Here is a 20,141-nt window from a genome sequence, read left to right as displayed (position 1 = left end):
ATGCATTTAGTTGAACATGTTTTCAATCAAGTCCTCCTGTACACTATCTAGACTGAGAAATAAGGTAGGCATTGTTGACATGTTTGAGCAGCAGGAGAGATTTGCATTTGTTCTAGTGCTGCAGTTTTTAAGTTGGTCGTCAAGTATGTAGCTTCTTCTAAACTAATAGCATATTATTCTGTTTACTCATAAGGAGATAGAAAAGAAAGTTACTGCTTGTGCTTTGAATCCTACAGCCCCTGTAAGATCCCGGATGTTTCCTATACGTTGAAAGCTTGTTGAAATGATGGGGAACTTGGATGTGCTGTGCTAAAAGCTGCATTTCCTCATGCTGAAAACACTGCAGGGGCGATGAGGGGGGAGGAACAAAAATGATGCTTCACTTTATTTCTCAGTGAAAAGACATTGGACATAAGGGTAAATAATTCCCTTTTTTTGCCATATCTTTCCTAAACCTCTTTTCTGATGTTCCTGGGTGGTAACAGAGAGTTTTCCTTCCGCAGTTCACACTTGGTTTGGAAGTCTCATTTAACACAGCAATAAACCATGACACTCTGCTTTTAGAAATTCTTACCTGTGCTTTTGGATACCTCAGCAAACCTTGTAAAACACCTTCACAAGCCTCTTTTTATCTTCATTTAAACCATGAACTCTTTTGTCCAGGGCTGTGTTTTATTATTTGTTTGTGTGCAGAAGCGAGAAGTCGTCTGGGCTTACAGAGATTACAGAGCAGTTCGCGGTCATGGTCACAATGATGGATTTCTGTGGCTTGACCCTTCTGCAGGACATGAGAGAGTTCACCACTTTATTCATTGCAAGTCAACAAGGCAATCTGGGGGCTGCACTAATTCATGTCTAGATCGGTGTAATGAGAATAAAATCAACAACCAGCACGAACTAACTCAAGGCACCGACTTTGGATGTGGCACCTTTTCACTTAGCCGTGTGGATGCTCTCTCTCACAGCAGTTATCCCAAGTAAGATTTCCTGTAGCCTCTTTTGTGCATAAACACTGCTACTCTCTGTGGTAAAACTGAATCCTGAGAAATTGCAATTATTAGAAGACAAACCTGCCGCACAGCACCTGCGTGGGCCATCAGTTAAGGAAGGTGGGACAGCAATCTCAGTTTTGACTAAAGGAGACATATGGAAACACCGGCCTCAGAGGATCAAATACTCAATTATTTTGTTGCTGGCAGTGGATGTATATGATCAAATTCTCATTTTTGAGAAGCTGTATGATTTGAAAAGTGCCTTCTGGAGTACCAGGGGCCTGTATTTTTTACAGGAGGTTTACTCTCGTTAAAAATCCAATGAAATCTCCATTAGATATGAATTACAGATGATTGATCACAGAGATGGGAGGAGAAGAAAATGGAAAACAAACACACTTTGTTAAGACACTTGTTTTACACATCTCTTAGAGAAGGACCAAAAGGACATGGCAGATGAGGAGCTTGAGACTCCACTCAAAGGCAGCATCCGGCATGCTTGGAAATGCCAAGCCTCAGGAAAGGCTCAGACCTTCCTTCCCTAACACTTTATAACAAGGGTTTTTTCATCAAAATATACCCTTCGCTATAGCTGGGAATCCACGTGTTCTGCCCCTTTCTAGATGCAACCATATCAGAGCAATTCCTCACAATGTCCTTGTGTTGCAGCTGCTGTATAAAACACTTCTGACTCCTCTGTGAATATGCAGGCACATTTTCTGTCCCAAAGGATAAATCAAGGTCACTATCCGTGATTCCCATAACCTCACCTTCCTGAAGGGTTCTTAAAGCCTACCAAATTATTTTCTGAGGACACTCATTTGGTTCTCCCTTTAGCTTGCAAGGTATAAATCCATATTTAATGCTGTAATGTCATTTGCACCAGGAGCCCCCAGGAGCGCAAGGGGTCAATCAGTGTTTCAGTGACACACGATGGCAGAAGGCATGAGTAGCATCACCCCACCCAAAGCACCCAGAGAGGGGGAAAGGTGCTAAGGGGCACCAACAGCCAAAACCACTTATTTTGCTGTAATGAGTATAGCTCCAACTTAATTTAAGAATTAAGGGACAAGTTTGACTCTTCAAAATTAAAAGAGAACTATAGATGGAAAGACTACACTTCTCTCTTATGAAATGACAAATCTGAACTTTTTAATAATGGTATTAATTCCAAAATTATGGTGGATAAATGCATATTTCTTCTACTAAACTTTGGAGATAAGCAATATAGAAATGCAAACATACATTACACAAAGTTGTTCGTTTTTTTCCTTATTCCTGTGGTATCACTCACCACAGCAAGGTACTAAGATTGATCTGTGTGGACTGATGTCAGTTACAGAAAAAAGCTGAAGTATTAAACAGTCTATTCGGACAACCACAACATCCTTCTCACTTGTCAGTTACCCAATCCAGGGTTATTCTTTCCCCCACCACAACTGCAATTTAAGGAGAAAAAAAACACACACTACACCATTAACTTCCTACAGAACACAAAGCCTGAGAAGGGCTTATGCTTGATTGCTGTATTTTCCCCTCCATAAATTATGAAAATATCTTTTAAAAAGGAATCCAAAATAATCTGTTGTGCAACATATGTTCAACTTACAAACACATAAAAATGTGGCAAAACCAAAACAGTATTAATACAGTAGTTTTATTTACATGATCAGTACAGGATATCAAACTTTTTACATGTACACTTCAGTCTCTTCTTTTAGAAGGGCCAAGCTTCCAAACAGCAACTTTTTTGAAGGTATGAATTTTAATAAAGCCTTCAAATGCTGACAACTTATCAAATGTGTACTCAGCGAACACACAATTGGAAAGTAAATTAAAATGTGTAAAAAATAAAAATAACTTAAAGAGTGACACTGCATATCTACAGTCTCACACTAATTTCAGTCATCGTTTATTATCCCCTTTTTATCAATATAGATTATTTCATGGCTCAGGAGAGGCAAGGAATAGCTTCAGTATTCAGCTCAAATCTCATCCTCCAAAGTTAAGAGGAAGTTGAGAAGAGCTTTCTTGATGCTGACACAGCATGTTCAGACTTGGCCTCCTAGCCCACCTAAGTATCTCAGGTGGTACTTTTGTGCAGGCCACGGTCTCTTTAGCAAAGAGTGGCCGATTAATCTATTCAGGCAAGTCAGTGGTTGATATTTTGTTGTACTCAGTCACTATCATATTCCTCTATTTTTAATTCGTCCTCCTCCATGATTGCTTGGGCTGCAACAGGCTGAGGCTGGCTGCAGGGCAGCTCACTCCCACTGCACTGGCTGGAGGAGAGAGGGAACCCATCCGATTCATTCTCATTCCTTCTGGCTTTCTCCATCTGCACAGCCGTCTCCACAGCAAGCACATCGGCTTGGTCCCCCTCACAGCTGACAAGTAAGTCTGGTATCCCAGGGTCTTTATCAGTAAGCGTTTCAAGCTTTAACCTGTAAAAATATTGCAACAGGAAGTTACCACCAAAAAACGCCTGCTCTCTCACGTAGAAGCTGTAATACCACACAAGTCACCCCTCTTCACTGGTGCCAAGCAGCTCCCACATTCGACTGACCCACACAGCCTCACACTGCAGCAACAGGGGAACACCAGGTCCTCTTTGTGCTCTGCACCCATCGCGGTGCTGGAAGCTTCTTAGTTACTGTGACAGTGGGTTTGGTGAGCTTTCCTCACACTCATGAACTGCTAACCGTTAACCTACCGACAGCAGCCCACGGTGCATGAGACCTTTTCCAAGCAAAACTGAAATCCTTTAGGACAGGAAGCAGTTTAGCCTGAAATAGGCACATTAAAAGAAAAACAAAAAAAGGTGGTGGAAAATAAATCTTTATATTTTATTATTTCTTTTCTATTTGGACTTCTCGGTCTTTCTACCATCTCTGTATCAGTATGTTACCAATGCTCCTTTATTGTTTTTCCCACTTTACATGGGAATAATAAAATCATAAAATAAAATAATAAGTAATAAAACAAGAACTTACAGAGTTATTGACAAAAACTCATCCTGACACCAAGGCCAGCTGATCAAATACCATGCACTCTCCTCAATGTTCGTTTTCTTACTACAGTACCATTCCCATTCCGTTAATAAATATAACAGAAAATAAACAAAATATTCATATTTCCATTGAAACAGCTGCACATAAGTTATTTTAAGGACTGCTTAATAACACAAAACAAGTTATTTTCATTTAGGATTCCTGGAGGGCACAAAACTTTACTAAAATGCCTACATTTCTCTCTACTTCTTTTCCAAAATAGTGACCAAGTGAAAAAGGATTACCATGTTTTCAGGATAAAGTTACTGCTCAGATAAAACTCTAAATGACACACACTCAACTTATTAATGTAGATACAAAATGTCTACCAATATTTAAAGGTACACTGCAGACAAGTTAGTGGCATAAGACAGTCTATAATCAATTCATAAAGTTACAAACATTTTGTCTTAGACTAAGGAGATTGCAAAAAGTGCACCAGTTAGGGATGTGGGCTTTTTTCTTCCTAATAAGCAACCAAAATGGCTTTTAATACGATGTTGTGCAACAAGGTGGTTCTTGGGTAACACAGCTTTTACCTTACAGGCCGGTGCTTCATAGTTAAACCCAGACAGCAATAACACAGTGATAAACACAAGATGCTTTGTCAGATGCCCTAACAATTTCTCTCTTGGTTAAGCGTTGAAAATGTTAAGTTTCATTCCAGCTAACTGTGATCCTTTATGAGAAGAACACACTTAAAGCTTTTATTTTAGAGATATCAAAGTTAAAGAAATATAACTGAGGTCCTACTGGTTTAAATAATGCCTGTGATTCAGAGGCTCACTAGAGTCACAACATAACATATTATGCCACGTCACCCCACAATCACTACACAATCTATAAGCAGAGCACTACAGTCTCCCTGTTGAAATAAAAAGTATTTTGTCAGTATTTATCATCCAAGACAGAACAACTTCAGCATATAGTTTTATTTCTAAAATGCATTCTAAACAAAGGTTTACTTTAAGTAGTCCAAAAGGCAAAAATTCCACAAAATAAAAATCAGTGCTGCTATCTAATTTCAGAGGAAGCACTCATTATTTTGTAGTTCCACAGATACACAGCTGCTTCCAAGGAAATAAGAATAATTTTCAATTATACTTTATTTTTTACACCTCTAACTAACATACACGTGATCACAGAATGTTCTATCAAGCTTCCAGATAAATGTTTTATGTCATGATAAACAATAGGCAAAGCGCGCTATAGTCTTTGAATCAATCCAGTTTTATTCTCACGTAAATGTTCTTGATTGTAAAATACTTTATTCAGATAATGCACAGGAGAAATATAGGTATGTCCAGGACAGAGCTATTATTTGGGGCACAGAAAAGAAAGCTAAACAAGGGTCAAAAATAAGACTACAATTAAAATGTTGTTATTAACATTGTAATGATAAATAGACTTCAACTGGAAAAAGTTTTAAAAGGAAAAATATAAAATTATCCTGCTGCAAGTGAGGGAAAATGTCACATCATAGATGTACATTGAAGATGTTTCTCTATAAAATGGTTCTCCTCCTCAGTATATTAAGAAATAAAGTCTTACTTTCGTTGAGAAAAGACAGAAGTTAAGTTTACCTCCCAAAATGTCTTTTCAGTGGTAGCCTCCCAACGTCTTGGATAAAAGCGATCTGAGCTAAGAACAAAGAATCACCAGTATCATATTGGGTAGATCATAATGCACATACAATTAAACATACCAAAACGCGAATATTTCATAAATTAAGTCAAGTATACCTGTATTATTTGCAATATTTTGTAAACCAAAACACTGTGCACACATCTACATGGTTTTTTTTTTCTGAACTGCCACATTACCGTAACATATATACAGATTGCCTACACATAAATAATAAAAATAAAAAAAATAAACCACGCAAACCTGACATTCATCAACCGTGTATTATAATGCAGAGTTATTATTCCATAGCCTACAAAATGAATTTGTCCTGATGTCAAGGTCTTGGTTAAGACATAAAACCTTTTATTAGAAGTAACTAACAGAGCATAAGTGATCCAGCTGTGTAAACAGTAATTTTTGGATGATGTACCATTCAAAGTTAATTTTCCTTATGAACTGCCTGCTAATGGATTAACTCGGGTTACACAAATGCACTGCAAACCTGGATTTTTGTTTACCTGTGAAATGCTTTTTAAAGCCTTTTAAGTCTATTGATGTTACTGGAAAGGGATCAGTAAGCAATCAAGATCTAGTTAATATTGCCTGCTAGGTTTCCAAAAGTCTTCTCAGCAAAGGGGCTTTTAAAAGAAGCCCTAAGCCTAAAATAACAATGTAATTAGTTAAGTCTGATAAATAACTAATGAATAGGAAATGGGAAAAGGGCTATGAGGTAATGGTTGACTCCTTCAATGGAATAGATTCACCAATACAGTTCTGCAGAAATCTGTGCTAGGACGTGGCTATCCAGCACATTCTTAAACATAACCATGTGGAAAAGAGGGGTGAAGTGAGATGAGTAAGTTTGCCAGTGCTGCCCTGTTAGGCTATTAAGGATGTGGGCAGAGAGAAAATCTGTGCAAGGACCTTAACAAACTGAGTGAAAGGGGCACATAATGAAATTTCAAAGTACAGAGATACCATAAATCCACACAGTAAAAAAAAAAAATACTCCAAAAAAATACTCCAACTTGAGGACCCCATCTTAAAGATTTATAAAGCATCATATACACCTCACTTCTGCCAAGGGAGACGCTTATTTTAATTATTTCAGTTATGTGAGTCTTTTACATGTCCTTGATGTTGTTTCAAACCTTGCAGGACAGCTTTAATTTTGGCTGTGGTACTAGGAACATTTTTGGGTATCAGCAATATGCATTTTACTGTAAGTATTTATTTACTGAGGCAAAAGCACAGATAGCATTGACATTTTGGTTTACAAAATTTTTCAGTATGCTTTAATTACAAAAAAAAGTGTCCAAGATCAAGAGATAGACCCATCTTACCTTGGTTTCTCATTGGATTTGCTAACATAGCAAGATAAGGCAATAGCTCTGTCTGAAGACACTCAGGTGGTAAACAGAAGCTTGAGAAGAGAGATTTTGCAGCAAGGCAGTTTTCTTGATACTGTAAGAGTTGGGGCAAAAAGAAACATAAGTAAAAAACTGGTAAATTATTATTAACATGGATATTCTGTAGCACAAAAGACAGACTTTCTTCTTGCCTGCTGAATACTGTATGGAAGCTACTGAAAAATTAGACCAGAAAAAAGATAAGCAGTGCCAAGTTACATACAGAGATCATAAAAATGATTAATTCCTTTACTGTTGTTAAACTTACACAACAATTTAATGTGGTTTGAAGTGCACAAAACCTTAAAATTTACTTTTAGGAATATTTACTAGTATTTCAACGCTAACAGTGTCTCCATTAACTCAGGATTAAGACTCTCCCAGCAGTATGCCAACTTGGGTACAAGAATCAGACTTTGTCAGAGAACTCCAATTTATTTTTCCATTAAAGGAATAATTCAAACACAACTCTTCGAGTAACTGCTTTTAGAAGTAGCTTCTATCAAAATAGGATATTTGACAAGTTTAGCACTGTGAGAAAAATCTCACCTATACTACTCAAGTGTTATATCTTACAAAACAAAAAGGCAAAAAAACAAACAAAACAAAACAAAACAAAAAAAAAAGAGACAAACAAAAACCAAACAATAACAACAAAAAAAAAAAGTCAAGCATTTACCTTTTTATTGATAAAGAACCACTGGGGTTTATGCAAAGGCCGGAACCCCATCCCTCCTCCCTGCTGGTGGGCAAAGGCTCTGGATGTATTTGAATGTATCACCCCTCGGGTAGCCACAGACGCACTGTATTTTTCCATTACAAGCCGTGTCTGAGAGAGAAATCACGCATTATGTGAACTCCAAGTCTCTGTACAGCATGTCTCATCTGAATTAAAACACACTCTGTAATTGCAGTGACATGACGCGCTCAGAATACATTCAGATTACTGTGAAACTTTCACTCAAAGCGGCTGAAAGAAAAAGCTAGCTCAGTTACTGCAGGGAAAAGGCATACAGGCTCCAAAATATTTTTAGCATGTGTTCAACTTAAAAATACTTTGTAGGATATTTTACAAACACTACAACCCATTATAATGAAATAATGACAGAAGCTGGACTTGCATCTCTTCCGTATTTTATGTACTTTAGCATTAACAAGTCACTGTCACCTATACTGCGAGTTTGAATTGATACAGCTTCATTCTTACCGAGTTGTAAGAAAATTGCTTTGTACCATTCATAAACACTTAAAGAAAAAGTCAGAAGCTTAATGTCAGAGTATTAAAAAAATAAAAGAAAAAGTGTGTATAAAAAGATAACACTTACACTCCAGTTACTACAAAGGACGTCAGCAGTGCTCAAATATTCACTGGCTCTCACTACATCATCTATATCAGAAAAAAAGTCTACATAGTTCTGGTGAAGGTATAAATTAAACATGCTTCCAGACATATGCGATTTTTCCACTATATCCTATTAGGAAAAAAAAAAGTTCAAGTTTTACACAGTGTATAAAGAAAAGCATGCTATAAAAGTTATGATACATTTAGATAGTTAGGGAGCTGTCAGACACAATCTGCAAAGTGATGCTTATATACAAAGGGAGGTGGGTTTGCTTGCATAGAAGGCTAATGGTGGGGATGGAGGCACAGAAACCACCGTTGTCTTCAACTCTCTCAATTGGTGGTTACAGAAAGATGAACTCAGACCCCTCTTGGCAACACACAGCAAAAGGATGAGAGGTAACAGCCACAGGCTGCAGCAAGGTAAAGTCTACCTTCCACAAGTCTGTCAGTGAGGTGAGAGAATTTCTATGCCTGGAGATGCTCGAAACTCAACAGATCAAGAGCCTGGAAACTTAATCTGCCTCTGGAGGTCCCTTCGAGATTATTCTATAAATTAAGACAGACTGAATATGTATATACAAAGACCAGTGACAAAACCACTGTGCTTGAGAATTTGCATCAATCACTGAAGAGTTTGGTTTGTTTTTTTCACTGCAGATGTACCTCAGGCTGAATAAGCAAGGTGTCTCGATGGTATTCTGATAAGTGAGCAGGCAGCTGAGGAAATTCTGACACTGGATCTCCTACAAAGGATTTTACAATCTTTAGTCTTTTAGCATTAGAAATGTTGTTACATTTCTGCACAGAAGCAAAAAAGACAGAAGAAAAATACACATGTTCTAGATTAAATATTCAAAATTAGAATAAAAATTAGAAAAGAGCAAGAACAGAGATGTGTAACTGCATGAACAGTAATTTTCACATATACTGAGCATCTTTTTAGCAACTGTCAAGTCCACCAGCAACCAGATTACACCACTTTCAGTTCCCAGAAAGCTCTTGAGGCAAGCACAAGTACTTAATGATATAGTCAATATTACACTGTCAACAACATGTAATTAGTTAATTACACTTCACATTACAGATTTCATCTAATTATTTTCATATTCCCTCATCTCACTATTTCTCCTCAGTTGATTTTGGAACAGATATTGTGAATTGTTACCAAAATGCAGACAGCCAATTGCATTCTGGATCCTGATTTAGCAGAGTGCAGATAGCAGCAGTTTAATAAGTTCCCAATGGTTATCAATTATAGTTTTTAGATGTTAAAAAAACAGTACGGTAATCACACACAGGGAGCAGATAGATTTCCTAGATTTACAGAATCTGAGTATATAAAAGGCACAACTTTCCGTAGTAGTAAGGTGGGAAGTATTTTGGTGAGGTGGAAAGGGGAGAGTACAACAGAGGAGTGGAAGAGGTTTTAAAGTCAGAAAGGAGAAAGCACATATGTCTGCTAAAGGGAAAAAAAAAGTTGAGATAAAAAAGGAGGAAAAGACAGCAGAAAGAGTCAAACTCATACACATAAACAAGGGAGGCAATAGCTGTGAGGCAGCAGGGCTGTTCTGTAACCTCTAGGAATACAGATGAGGATGGAATGTAACTATACAACAACATGTAATTCTGCACAAAACCAAAATTTGCTTTTGTAGAAAGCAACAAATGTGGTGGCTACCTGTCTAGCTTTGTGTGCATGAGAGCACGTGGACCTAATGCAACTAGAGTTATGTAATTTTATTACATACCTATAGTACATCTTAATGTTTATTTACCTAATAGATACAGACAGCTGCAATCACAGCTACTACAAACTTTTATTACAGTTTTTATACTGTTACTAATGACCAAACGTGAATTAAAGCTCACTCTTAAGCCTTATTTTAGCAAATATTGCTATTAGCAGCTGACATACTTTGCCCATTGAAAGGAAAACTAAGTCAGTTTTCTTACTTTTGCAGTAAATTATTTTCCCCAGAGCATGGAAAAGAAAGATGGAAGCATCTTTGCCACCAATAGCTTGTATCTCCTTGTCTTCTGAAGTATCGGATTTACTTTTCTTTCCTACTTTAGATACTGTTGACACTTTACATTTTAGTGTGGAGCTCCTTTTCTTCCTTGACCAAAACTCCTCCTCCAACGAGCAGTCTGTCAATAAAAGCAAAAATACAGTCAGGATAACACACATGAATCTAAAAACATTTTCTATTTTATTGCTACTGCTAATGTTTGGGAAAAAAAAAAAAAAAAAAAAAAAAAAAAAACAAGCAAACAAAAAAAGGTTATTTAAATAAGGGCACTAACCAGTCACCTAAACTAGCATGCTTCATTCCACAGCTAAGGTGCCACATACTTTTTTGAATAGTATGTGTCTTTTAAAAAAGCCAGCGTTCTTGCTCATTCATTCTATTTCTGATGCATATAAAGAAGAAATTTTTAACAAGGTCAAGTGCAAATACACATAAATTATATTTAAGTTACATTCTGTTCACTTATCAATTTATTTTCTATTTGCATTATTTGTACAATACTCCCACTCAAATATGAGGCCTAAAAGAAAAATTTAGGTGACTCTTCCAACAACAACAGCCTACTAATTTCCATAATGTTTAGAGCTCCAAAGAATAAAACCCTTCTTCTACTCTAATTTGAAACTCAAAAACTTTCACCCACAATTTGATTTAGGGGCAGGTGAATGTTCCCTATCAAACTAAGATAACTTATCTTTTAACTATTTACCTTTCTCTTCTCCCATGACTACCATGGATCCATTTTACCCACTAATATTACCAAAGTGAATGTATTGCTTGTATTTACACACATACGCAAGTGATGAAAAAAATTCTATATATAAAAACTATTACTGTGTTGTCAGAAGATCAACAAGGAGATGAGGTTTCAAAAACACTTAAAAAATATCACTGGCTGACAATAATTTACCTAACTGAAATACCTGAAAAACTGAAAAATTTCTATTCAATATGAAGGCACCTTTTCTCAGTCTGTTAGAGAAAATGCGGGAAGAGAATGTTCAGTGTGGTATGACTTGAGTACATTATTCTCAGATGTCACATGCAGAAGCTGTCAAGCCATATGCCTTTGTTTTCTCGCAAGTTCTCTCTCTAACCCTCATGTTTTTATATTTCCAAGGTAATTTAATAAAAATTAATCAAGATGGTAATTTTAAGACTATTTAGATTTTCTGCTGTACATAGAAACTGCTTGGCATCCAGCAGTGAGCTACTGCAAACTGAGTTTACTAGAAGACAACATCAGAATAATTTAGTTTCCATGTTTGCAAATTAAACTAAGAAACTTGACTCTGTCCCTCATGTGATTTCAAACAGCTAAGTTAGTTTCAATATACTCTAAAACTCAAACTACATTCTTAGAATAAGGACTTGGAACTACCTTTAATCCTGTATTCCATGAGCACATTTTCTATTTGCAAGGTGGATGGGAGGGAAAATGAGTAAAAGCGAGAAAATCATTGCTAGCTTTAGAACACACAGCAGAACACAACTGCTGACTGAATTCGCTTCCTTATTTCTAGGTTGAATGTTGGCACCATTTAACAGTTCTTAGAATGAACTACACATGCCAGAACGCTGCTTATAAAAATTCTGATTATGTAACTCACATACATCTGTTTCTTAACAATTACTGACTTCCAATGCTTCCTGTTTTCTTTCCATGTTGGAACATAATCCCATATTAAGTCTGATTTGAGCATTGTCCAACCAAGTACTTTGAAAACTACTACAACACTGAGCCTCAAATTTTTCCATAATGTGCTCAATAACTTCACAGTAGGTCATGCCACCTCACAGCTTTTCAATTTACCAACAGTTTAGGAAACTCCAAAGCAAAATCAATCATTACAGAAGTGCCATATATAAAGTCAACAAGTTACTTGAGAAATGCTCCAAGGGTAGAGATAAGGACACGGAGAAGTGTAGAAAACTAAGCAATAAAAATAACCCTTTCTAGTTAAGGTTGCATCATAAAACATTTGATCAGTAAACAAGCACCAACAGCAAAGATATCAAGAAGAAAATAAGGCATTTCATTAAAATTACATCAACACACACATAGCAGATGTTACTCAGTTTTCAGGCTACATATAACAGTCATGAAAAGGAACACTTTCAGCTTAAAAAACAAGAACAAAACCACAAACCACTTTGTGCCTTGTATTCCTGCTCCAGAGCAGCATATCAAAAATGCTTTGCACAGCTCACCCAGCTGCACTGCTACAATGAACAGTGTACCTTTACAGCAGAAATGGTCAAAATGTCTTTCACTTAACAAAATCGTAGGTATTTACCTTTCATAGAAGAAAACTGAAGACTGTTTATTGCACTTCTTATATCACCTGAGCAACCTCTGCAAAGCAGCTCCAGAGAAGTTCTATCAAGAGCACAATTCTTTTCTCTGTTCTACAAAGAAAAGTAACATTCAAAGTACCAAGAAAATGTAAGAAAAGGAGTATTGGAACATTATTCTGTCTGTGGGAACCTGCCTCCAACACACACTATAAACAGATTACATAAGCACCCATCATGTGCTCAAACTATTTAATACCACTAACTTTAAAATATCTAATCCATTTAAGCACATTGACACGTTATATAGCAACAGTAAAGGGAACGATGCACATAATTCTTTGCAAGATTCCACTCAATATCAGACTTGGTTGTATTTGATATAGAGCTCAGGAACAACAAGGGATTTAGGTTCATGACCTCTTCTAGCCTTGCTGAATACAACAAAAATCAGTTCTATTCCTATTACTTGTTTCTTATACATAGTTTCTGCAACAGGCAGAAGAATTTCCAGACGTAACTCTGAAGACTTGGACAAGAATCAAGTGGAACTAATCTTAAAAATCACATCTTTCCAGTTTGTTCCTTGTTTTCTGTTGGGGGGATTGGTGGGGGCTCTCAGGGGATGTGAGCATCTGCTATCAAACATCAAACAAATACAGTATCCAATATAAATGTTTCAGATATTGAAGTCTGAAATCTTTTGATCCTGCACTGCACAGAATTTATCTGTTTTACAACTTACCATACTAGCTTCTGTTGCAGCTATTCGATTAAGAACCTTCATCATATTTGTTGGTGCAATAGGCTTGAAACTGTTGAATTTCATTTAAGAAAAAATAATTAGTTTCTCATTTTTTTACTTATTTCAATCAAGCTTTAATGAGATAAAAGATCTTACCTAATATTGGATATACACAACTCCTCTAAAATTTCTGCTGGGAATAGCAGCCTCTGGTTGCTGTCTCCACTGAAGTTATCTGAGATTATAAATATAAGGGGACATCTACTTGTACGAACAAATCTCCTAAATTGAAACATAAACAAACATAACGAGAATCAAACTCCAGTTTACTGTAAGTGGCTAAAGCTAATTATTAAAAATTCATTTGCAACTGACCTGAGAATTTCATGTAGACTGCTGGGGTCTCGATAGAATTGGTTAGGTATGTCCTATTCAAAACAAATGAACAGCTGTCATTACATTCAGATGTAAATATTCTCTCCCACATACTGACTGTTATGGCACACTATGTTGCTACACATTTTTTATTATTACTTACAGCTAAATTTGAATGCAGCTAACACTGAAGATAACTGGGGTTACTTTATGAAAATAAGTCAAAGAAAACCATGCTTCCTAAATTTTACAGCACATCACGTTACTCAGCTAGAATTTTTGTCTCATCTATTCTTTTTCTTGCAAGTTTACAGACAACTTCACTGCCGTAACATAAAATTCCTCTGTCAGTAAAAAAAGCTCAACAAGAACATGTTATTGAAACACACTCCTGAATAAAAAAATAAAGTCTTCTGTCCCTCCCATTATGGCTTGCAAACCCTCAGAATTCACATCTCTGGCCTAATAACACCCCCTGCACAAGACCAGAGAATGCTAAATTTCAAATGCTGTCTCACTGCATTAATTCTCATGTATCTTCTACACCCTTCTGCATCCTTAAGAAACGTGAACAGTGGGTTTTTCCCCTCTTACTGTTTATAGGCAAATATATTTCTCAAAAGCTAATCATACAGTACTGTTTTGATCTACTTTTTGATACAGTTACTTATTACTGTACACAAACTAGTCTCCAATTTCCACCTATTGGCTTATATAGTTTAACTACAGGTAAAACTTGGTTCTAGACTGCTGCAGAGCCACAAAAACTAATAAAGAACTCATGTGCAGTATAGCAGACTAGCTTTCAGCGACACCAATCCACCAGCTGAAGGTAGTTAGCATGTCAGTGTTATAATAAAGGTTATTGTTTTCAAAACAAGACTTCACAAGTTTTTACTTACTTCAATAAGAATAAGCTTTTTATCATTTTCTGAGGACTCCCCAAGCATCTGAAGTTTGTTATATTTATTTGCTCTTAATAGAAAATCTTGAAAGAGAGCTGTTTGGGCCTGACTCGGAAACGTATGAAAATTTGAGTCTGAAAAAGAAAACAAATTAAAAATATCTATTCTATATTATACCAAGTAAAATATAAATACCAACAAGAACTAAAACCCACCCATGCTATTTTCTGATAGTAGCCACTGAACACCAGCAGCCAAGTTCTTTGACAAACATGTTACAAATACGAGAGAACTTTTAAAAGGACCCAGACAAAGACAGACTTACCTATTTTTATTCAATTGACTCAAATGATATCCATGCTATTACATAGCTCTCTATGCTGATTTGAACTGCAAATTGTTTTGTTGTAAACACTGTAAAAAGATCTAATCCCTTTGCAGATAAAAGCAATAGAAAGACTCTTGTTAAACACTATAGATCTGGCTTACATGGATGTGGGTCTGACTTCATACATGACGGAGATACAAAATACTAAAAAATACAAAATACACAAAAAAAAAAAAAAAGAAAAGCCAAACTGGAAGAGAAAATAAAAAAACTAAAATACTTACCATGGCCAAACATATTTCTTAAGTCTTCTTTTGTAAAGTCTAAAGATACTGGATTGGTCCATTCTTGCACCTGAACACCAAGATCTTTTGCTAATATTTGTATAGTTGCAGTCTTTCCACAACCAGGAGGACCAGTTAGCAGTAAAACAGAGCCACCCTGTCACAGGAAAAACAAACAAACAAACAAACAAAAAACAACTAAACCCACAACATTATAAATATGAGATAAATACAATAAAGACTGAAATTTGGCTGTAGATTAATATTAGCTTAATTTCTTCTATAGTTTCCCTGGTAATGATTCTCTTTTCCCAATAAAAACTGAGTTAAATATTTTGTGTTATGAATTTATTTACCTGTTGAACATTCAGATATCAAAAGCTAGACCCGAACTCTTGAAAGCCTCACTCTTGTTTTTTAATGTACCTGTTAACAGCACACCATGTAGACTACCAACATAACATATACTGAACTGGAGAATCAGGTCTGAAAAGCACTAGGCAAGACTGCTAAATGACGCATTTGTATAGAATACCTCTTATCACAGTATCACAGTATGTTTGGGATTGGAAGGGACCTCAAAAGATCATCTAGTCCAATCCCCCTGCTGGAGCAGGAACGCCCAGGTGAGGTCACACAGGAACATGTCCAGGCGGGTTTTGAATGTCTCCAGAGAAGGAGACTCCACAACCCCCCTGGGCAGCCTGTTCCAGTGCTCTGTCATCCTTACTGAGAAGAAATTTTTCCTCAAATTTAAGTGGAACCTTTTGTGTTCGAGCTTGATCCCATTACCCCTTGTCCTATCATTGTTTGCCACCGAGAAGAGCCTGGCTCCATCCTCGTGGCACTCACCCTTTATAAACATTAATAAGGTCACCCCTCAGTCTCCTCTTCTCCAAACTAAAGAGACCTGGCTCCCTCAGCCTTTCTTCATAAGGGAGATGCTCCACTCCCTTAATCATCTTCGTTGCCCTACGCTGGACCCTCTCCAGCAGTTCCCTGTCCTTCTTGAACTGAGGGGCCCAGAACTGGACACAATATTCCAGATGTGGTCTCACCAGAGCGGAGTAGAGGGGAAGGAGGACCCCTCTCGATCTACTAACCACCCCCCTTCTAATACACCCCAGGATGCCATTGGCCTTCCTGGCCACAAGAGCACAGTGCTGGTTCATGGTCATCCTGTTGTCCACCAGGACCCCCAGGTCCCTTTCCCCTACACTGCTCTCTAATATGGAATTTCCCAACCTATACTGGAACCTGGGGTTGTTCCTGCCCAGATGCAGGACTCTACACTTTCCCTTGTTAAATTTCATTAGGTTATTCCCCGCCCAACTCTCCAGCCTGTCCAGGTCCCGCTGGATGGCAGCACAGCCTTCTGGCGTGTCAGCCACTCCTCCCAGCTTAGTGTCATCAGCAAACTTGCTGATAGTACACTCTATTCCCTCGTCTAAATCGTTAATGAATATATTGAATAATACCGGCCCCAGAGGCTAAAAACACTTTATATCAAGTCAGTGCAACTGGAAATTTGCCAAGATACTTAAAATAAATCTGTGGGAGATAAACTGTAGCTACAAGCACACACTGAAGAGATATGAAATTAATGGATGCTAGAAAATAGTATTTCTGGGCAAAAAAACATAATCCACCTTTTAGCGGCATAAGCCATAAAAAGAAAAGTACAAGGTCTAATCCATGTTCTTAACAGATTTCTTATAATACAATATATAATCATGAAGTTTCTCACTGAAATTAAATAAAATTGAATCCAGCTCGTTCATACGGGTTTATATCTCTAGCTGATAATTCTAGCAAGATTACCTGCTTTGGCTGTCTCTGAAATATGTGCCTTTTTAACCAAGTTTCAACTTCCTCAATTTTCTTCTTTTGCACAGCAAGGTCACTCTAAAACAAGATCAAAATATATTAAATTCATATGTATACCTCTTGGTCTCTAAGACTGTAATGACAAGATTCAAGAGCAGAATATATGCTGACTATATAAAATATTACCAGCCATGTACATGTCTATTCCAGTTACATATATTTATGCTATGTAGAGGTAAGTGCAACCGTTAATGATAATCATTCAACCCTGTTTCTCCAAACAACCAATTTTCCACTGCTTGCAGCTGGGAAATAACGATTTATAATTTCTAAAGTGACAACATTACAATCTCTACAGCTATTGCTGGGCTCGGAACTTTTTAGTCTCTACTGACTCTAATATTACACAAATTTTTGGAACTTCTGCAAATCTTGTGCAGCTTATTCACCTTCTAGACTTGTAACTCAATTCCTCACCAGCGATGAGCTATTAAATATTTAAACATAAAACTACAAGTACTACAATAATTTACCTACATCAACAAGCTAGAAGTCAGTTAACACACATGCTGACACCTTTGAAACATGCTGTGAAAAAGCTGTTCCATGAGCAGAACCAGTGAAAACAGGTTTGCTACAGATTTGAGTCCTTTCTCCTGGAAGCCCTAAGGTACCACAGTACCCCACACCTGCAAAGTCACACCTAAGGTGCACCAAGCCAGACACGGCATAAACTGCAGTTAGTCAAGTAGTCTGAACACACCAAATGCTGTCCAGTAACGTGCATTATAATTTCTGTTATCTTTCTCATAATGAGTGCACTAACTCAGTTCTCACTCCTTTCTTTAGCTCTGGATTTTCCTAGTACTTGGAGCTGTAAGATCTGGCTGAAGTTCAGCAACAGGTTCAAAAGTTGGGGAGTGGATGGGCAGGAAACGAGAGCTCATCGGTAGCTTTATCTCCTCAGGAAGGCTGGGGGAAAAAGTGCACCTCCTGTGGATAAATAGCTCATTAAAATCTTAAGCACATACAGTGAATAAATCAAACTAGTACTTCACTGCCCTAATAAATTCAGATATACTTAGAATCTGACCAATACACACTATGAACAGAAGTACAAGATGTTACACTATAACATTACTACTACATTATCAGAATAACTCTCATACCTGAGTTTCAGGTTTGTATTTATCTACCCATGGCTCATCTTGAGATTGGCTCTGGTTTCGTCTGGACTTGTTACAGGGCAGATCTACTGAAGATGGCTTTGCTCTTTTTTTGGGCAGAACTTTGGTTTTGCCACTTTCTGGCACTGAATAAAGTTCCTTCTTCTTTTGCTGCTGGTTTCTTCCAGAGTTTACTTCAAGTGGCTTCACAGGAATGGCGCTAGAAGAAATATCTGTGTTTCCAAAGAAGTCATCAAACGAACGCGGCAACCAATCTGATACCTGGTAAAACACAAACATTTCCTATTAATGTAGCACCCTCCTCCCCTGGTACGGTTGTATCCAGAAAACTGGAGATTTTTATCAAGTGTATTTAATAACATATTGTTTCATTAGCATTGAAAGGCATACTACTAGTTAGCAACAATGCTTTTTGAACATGTCAACTGCATGCTTTTTCAGTATTAAAAAAAAGCTACAACTTCCATGTTGTGACAGAGTATTTTGCAGCAAATTGGCAAATCAGAACAAGTTGAAAGTTCTACAAACACACATTCAAATTAAAGAAGAAAAATTAAAATGGATATAAGAATGAAAAAATAGCATAAGCTTATACCAGTTTTACATTAAGGTCCTGTTCATGTTGTCTCCATAGAGTCTTCAGTATGTGGTGTCTTTTCTAGTTCTGGTTTTTTTTGGTTTTTTTCTACTTACAATGCAGTTATTTGTGTTTAAGAGTTTGAAAGAGGCAACGAAGTTATTCTGGCGGCACAATAAAGCCAAGCATTATTACTTGTTTGCTGTGTGAAGAAGCTCGGACTGATGTAGAATCAGACCGCCATGTGTCAGAAGTCCGTCTGACTGTGACAAGGAATGAAACTGCTACAAGCATTTAATTTTAGATTGAAGAAATACCCTGCTGGGGCAGGTGTAGAAACTTACGCTCTAGAGCCACTTTTCAGCCCAACTACAGTCTCAAAGTAACATCCAAACAGTCATACACTCTCCGCTGCCAACAGCCCCACAAGAACCTTTTCGCACAGGAGCCGTAACAGGCTACGAGCTGAAACAGACTTCCAAGAAAACTGGAGTAACAGAACAGACACACCATCTCCAAAAAAGTTCTGTGAATACTCTACAGCTTATGTCTTAGAAACGAAGGCAACAGAACATTAACAGGCAAGAGATTACCTGAGAGTAAGGGGCACTAACAAGTGGGAAGAGGATTTGTATCTGCACGGTTTGCTTCTTATGTTATTCTGACAACAGCTATTTTTAGTTGAATTTGCATATTTACCAGCGGGCCGGATACCACCGTGTGAAGAGGTTTTCTTTCCACACGTCGCACCAGTAAGAAAATAAACGTCTTACACACTGAAAAAGCGCAAGTGAGGAGGAACTGCCAACGCAGCGATCAAGGAGTCGTTAACGGGCCTAAAAATACAGCTAAGCGGAGCCACCGGACTCCTCCCGGAAGCTGCAAAAAACTCAGATGTGCGGCGCCCCGGAGCCCCTCAGGCCGTCCCCAACCCCCGATCCCGCGGCCTACCTCCGCCTGCCTTCCCGCGGAGCTTCCAGACATCCTCAGCCCGTGCGGGGCCCATCCGCCGTGCGACAGCCAGGCCTGAGGGGAGAGCCCCGCGGCCGGGGGAGCGGGCGGGCGGCCTGAGGCGGCGGCGGGACCCACTGAGCACCGGGCCGCCCCCTCACACCGAACTCCCCAGGGGTCCTTCTCCTGCGGCGTCTCTTAGCTGTCCAAGGCGC

At 37.8% G+C, this 20,141-nt stretch overlaps 1 protein-coding gene across 1 annotated transcript; it reads right to left on the bottom strand.

Moving 5' to 3' along the window:
• Positions 1-2,129: 2,129 nt before the first annotated feature.
• RAD17 (RAD17 checkpoint clamp loader component) lies at positions 2,130-20,106 on the bottom strand. Its single transcript, XM_082074801.1, has 16 exons — positions 19,927-20,106; positions 18,381-18,659; positions 17,206-17,289; positions 15,385-15,541; positions 14,770-14,906; positions 13,868-13,920; positions 13,649-13,774; positions 13,493-13,562; positions 12,750-12,861; positions 10,376-10,570; positions 9,086-9,165; positions 8,403-8,549; positions 7,757-7,906; positions 7,012-7,132; positions 5,626-5,683; positions 2,130-3,436 (listed from the first exon to the last, which is right to left on the bottom strand). The coding sequence occupies exons 1-16, from the start codon at positions 19,957-19,959 to the stop codon at positions 3,169-3,171; spliced, it is 2,070 nt and encodes a 689-aa protein (XP_081930927.1). The 5' UTR covers positions 19,960-20,106; the 3' UTR covers positions 2,130-3,168.
• Between the last annotated feature and the right edge of the window lie 35 nt (positions 20,107-20,141).

This window comes from Streptopelia decaocto (assembly GCF_964273445.1).
Source record: "Streptopelia decaocto genome assembly, chromosome: Z".
Lineage (NCBI taxonomy): Eukaryota > Metazoa > Chordata > Aves > Columbiformes > Columbidae > Streptopelia > Streptopelia decaocto.
This window is presented reverse-complemented; position numbering and strand designations above follow the sequence as displayed.

Coding starts and splice junctions, on each gene's coding strand:
- RAD17 (XM_082074801.1), bottom strand. CDS start 19,959: ATGTCTGGAAGCTCCGCGGGAAGGCAGGCGGAG. Junction 12,862..13,492: donor CTGCAACAGAAGCTAGTATG/GTAAGTTGTAAA, acceptor TTTTCTTTGTAG/AACAGAGAAAAGAATTGTGC. Junction 10,571..12,749: donor TCAGTTTTCTTCTATGAAAG/GTAAATACCTAC, acceptor TTTTATTGACAG/ACTGCTCGTTGGAGGAGGAG.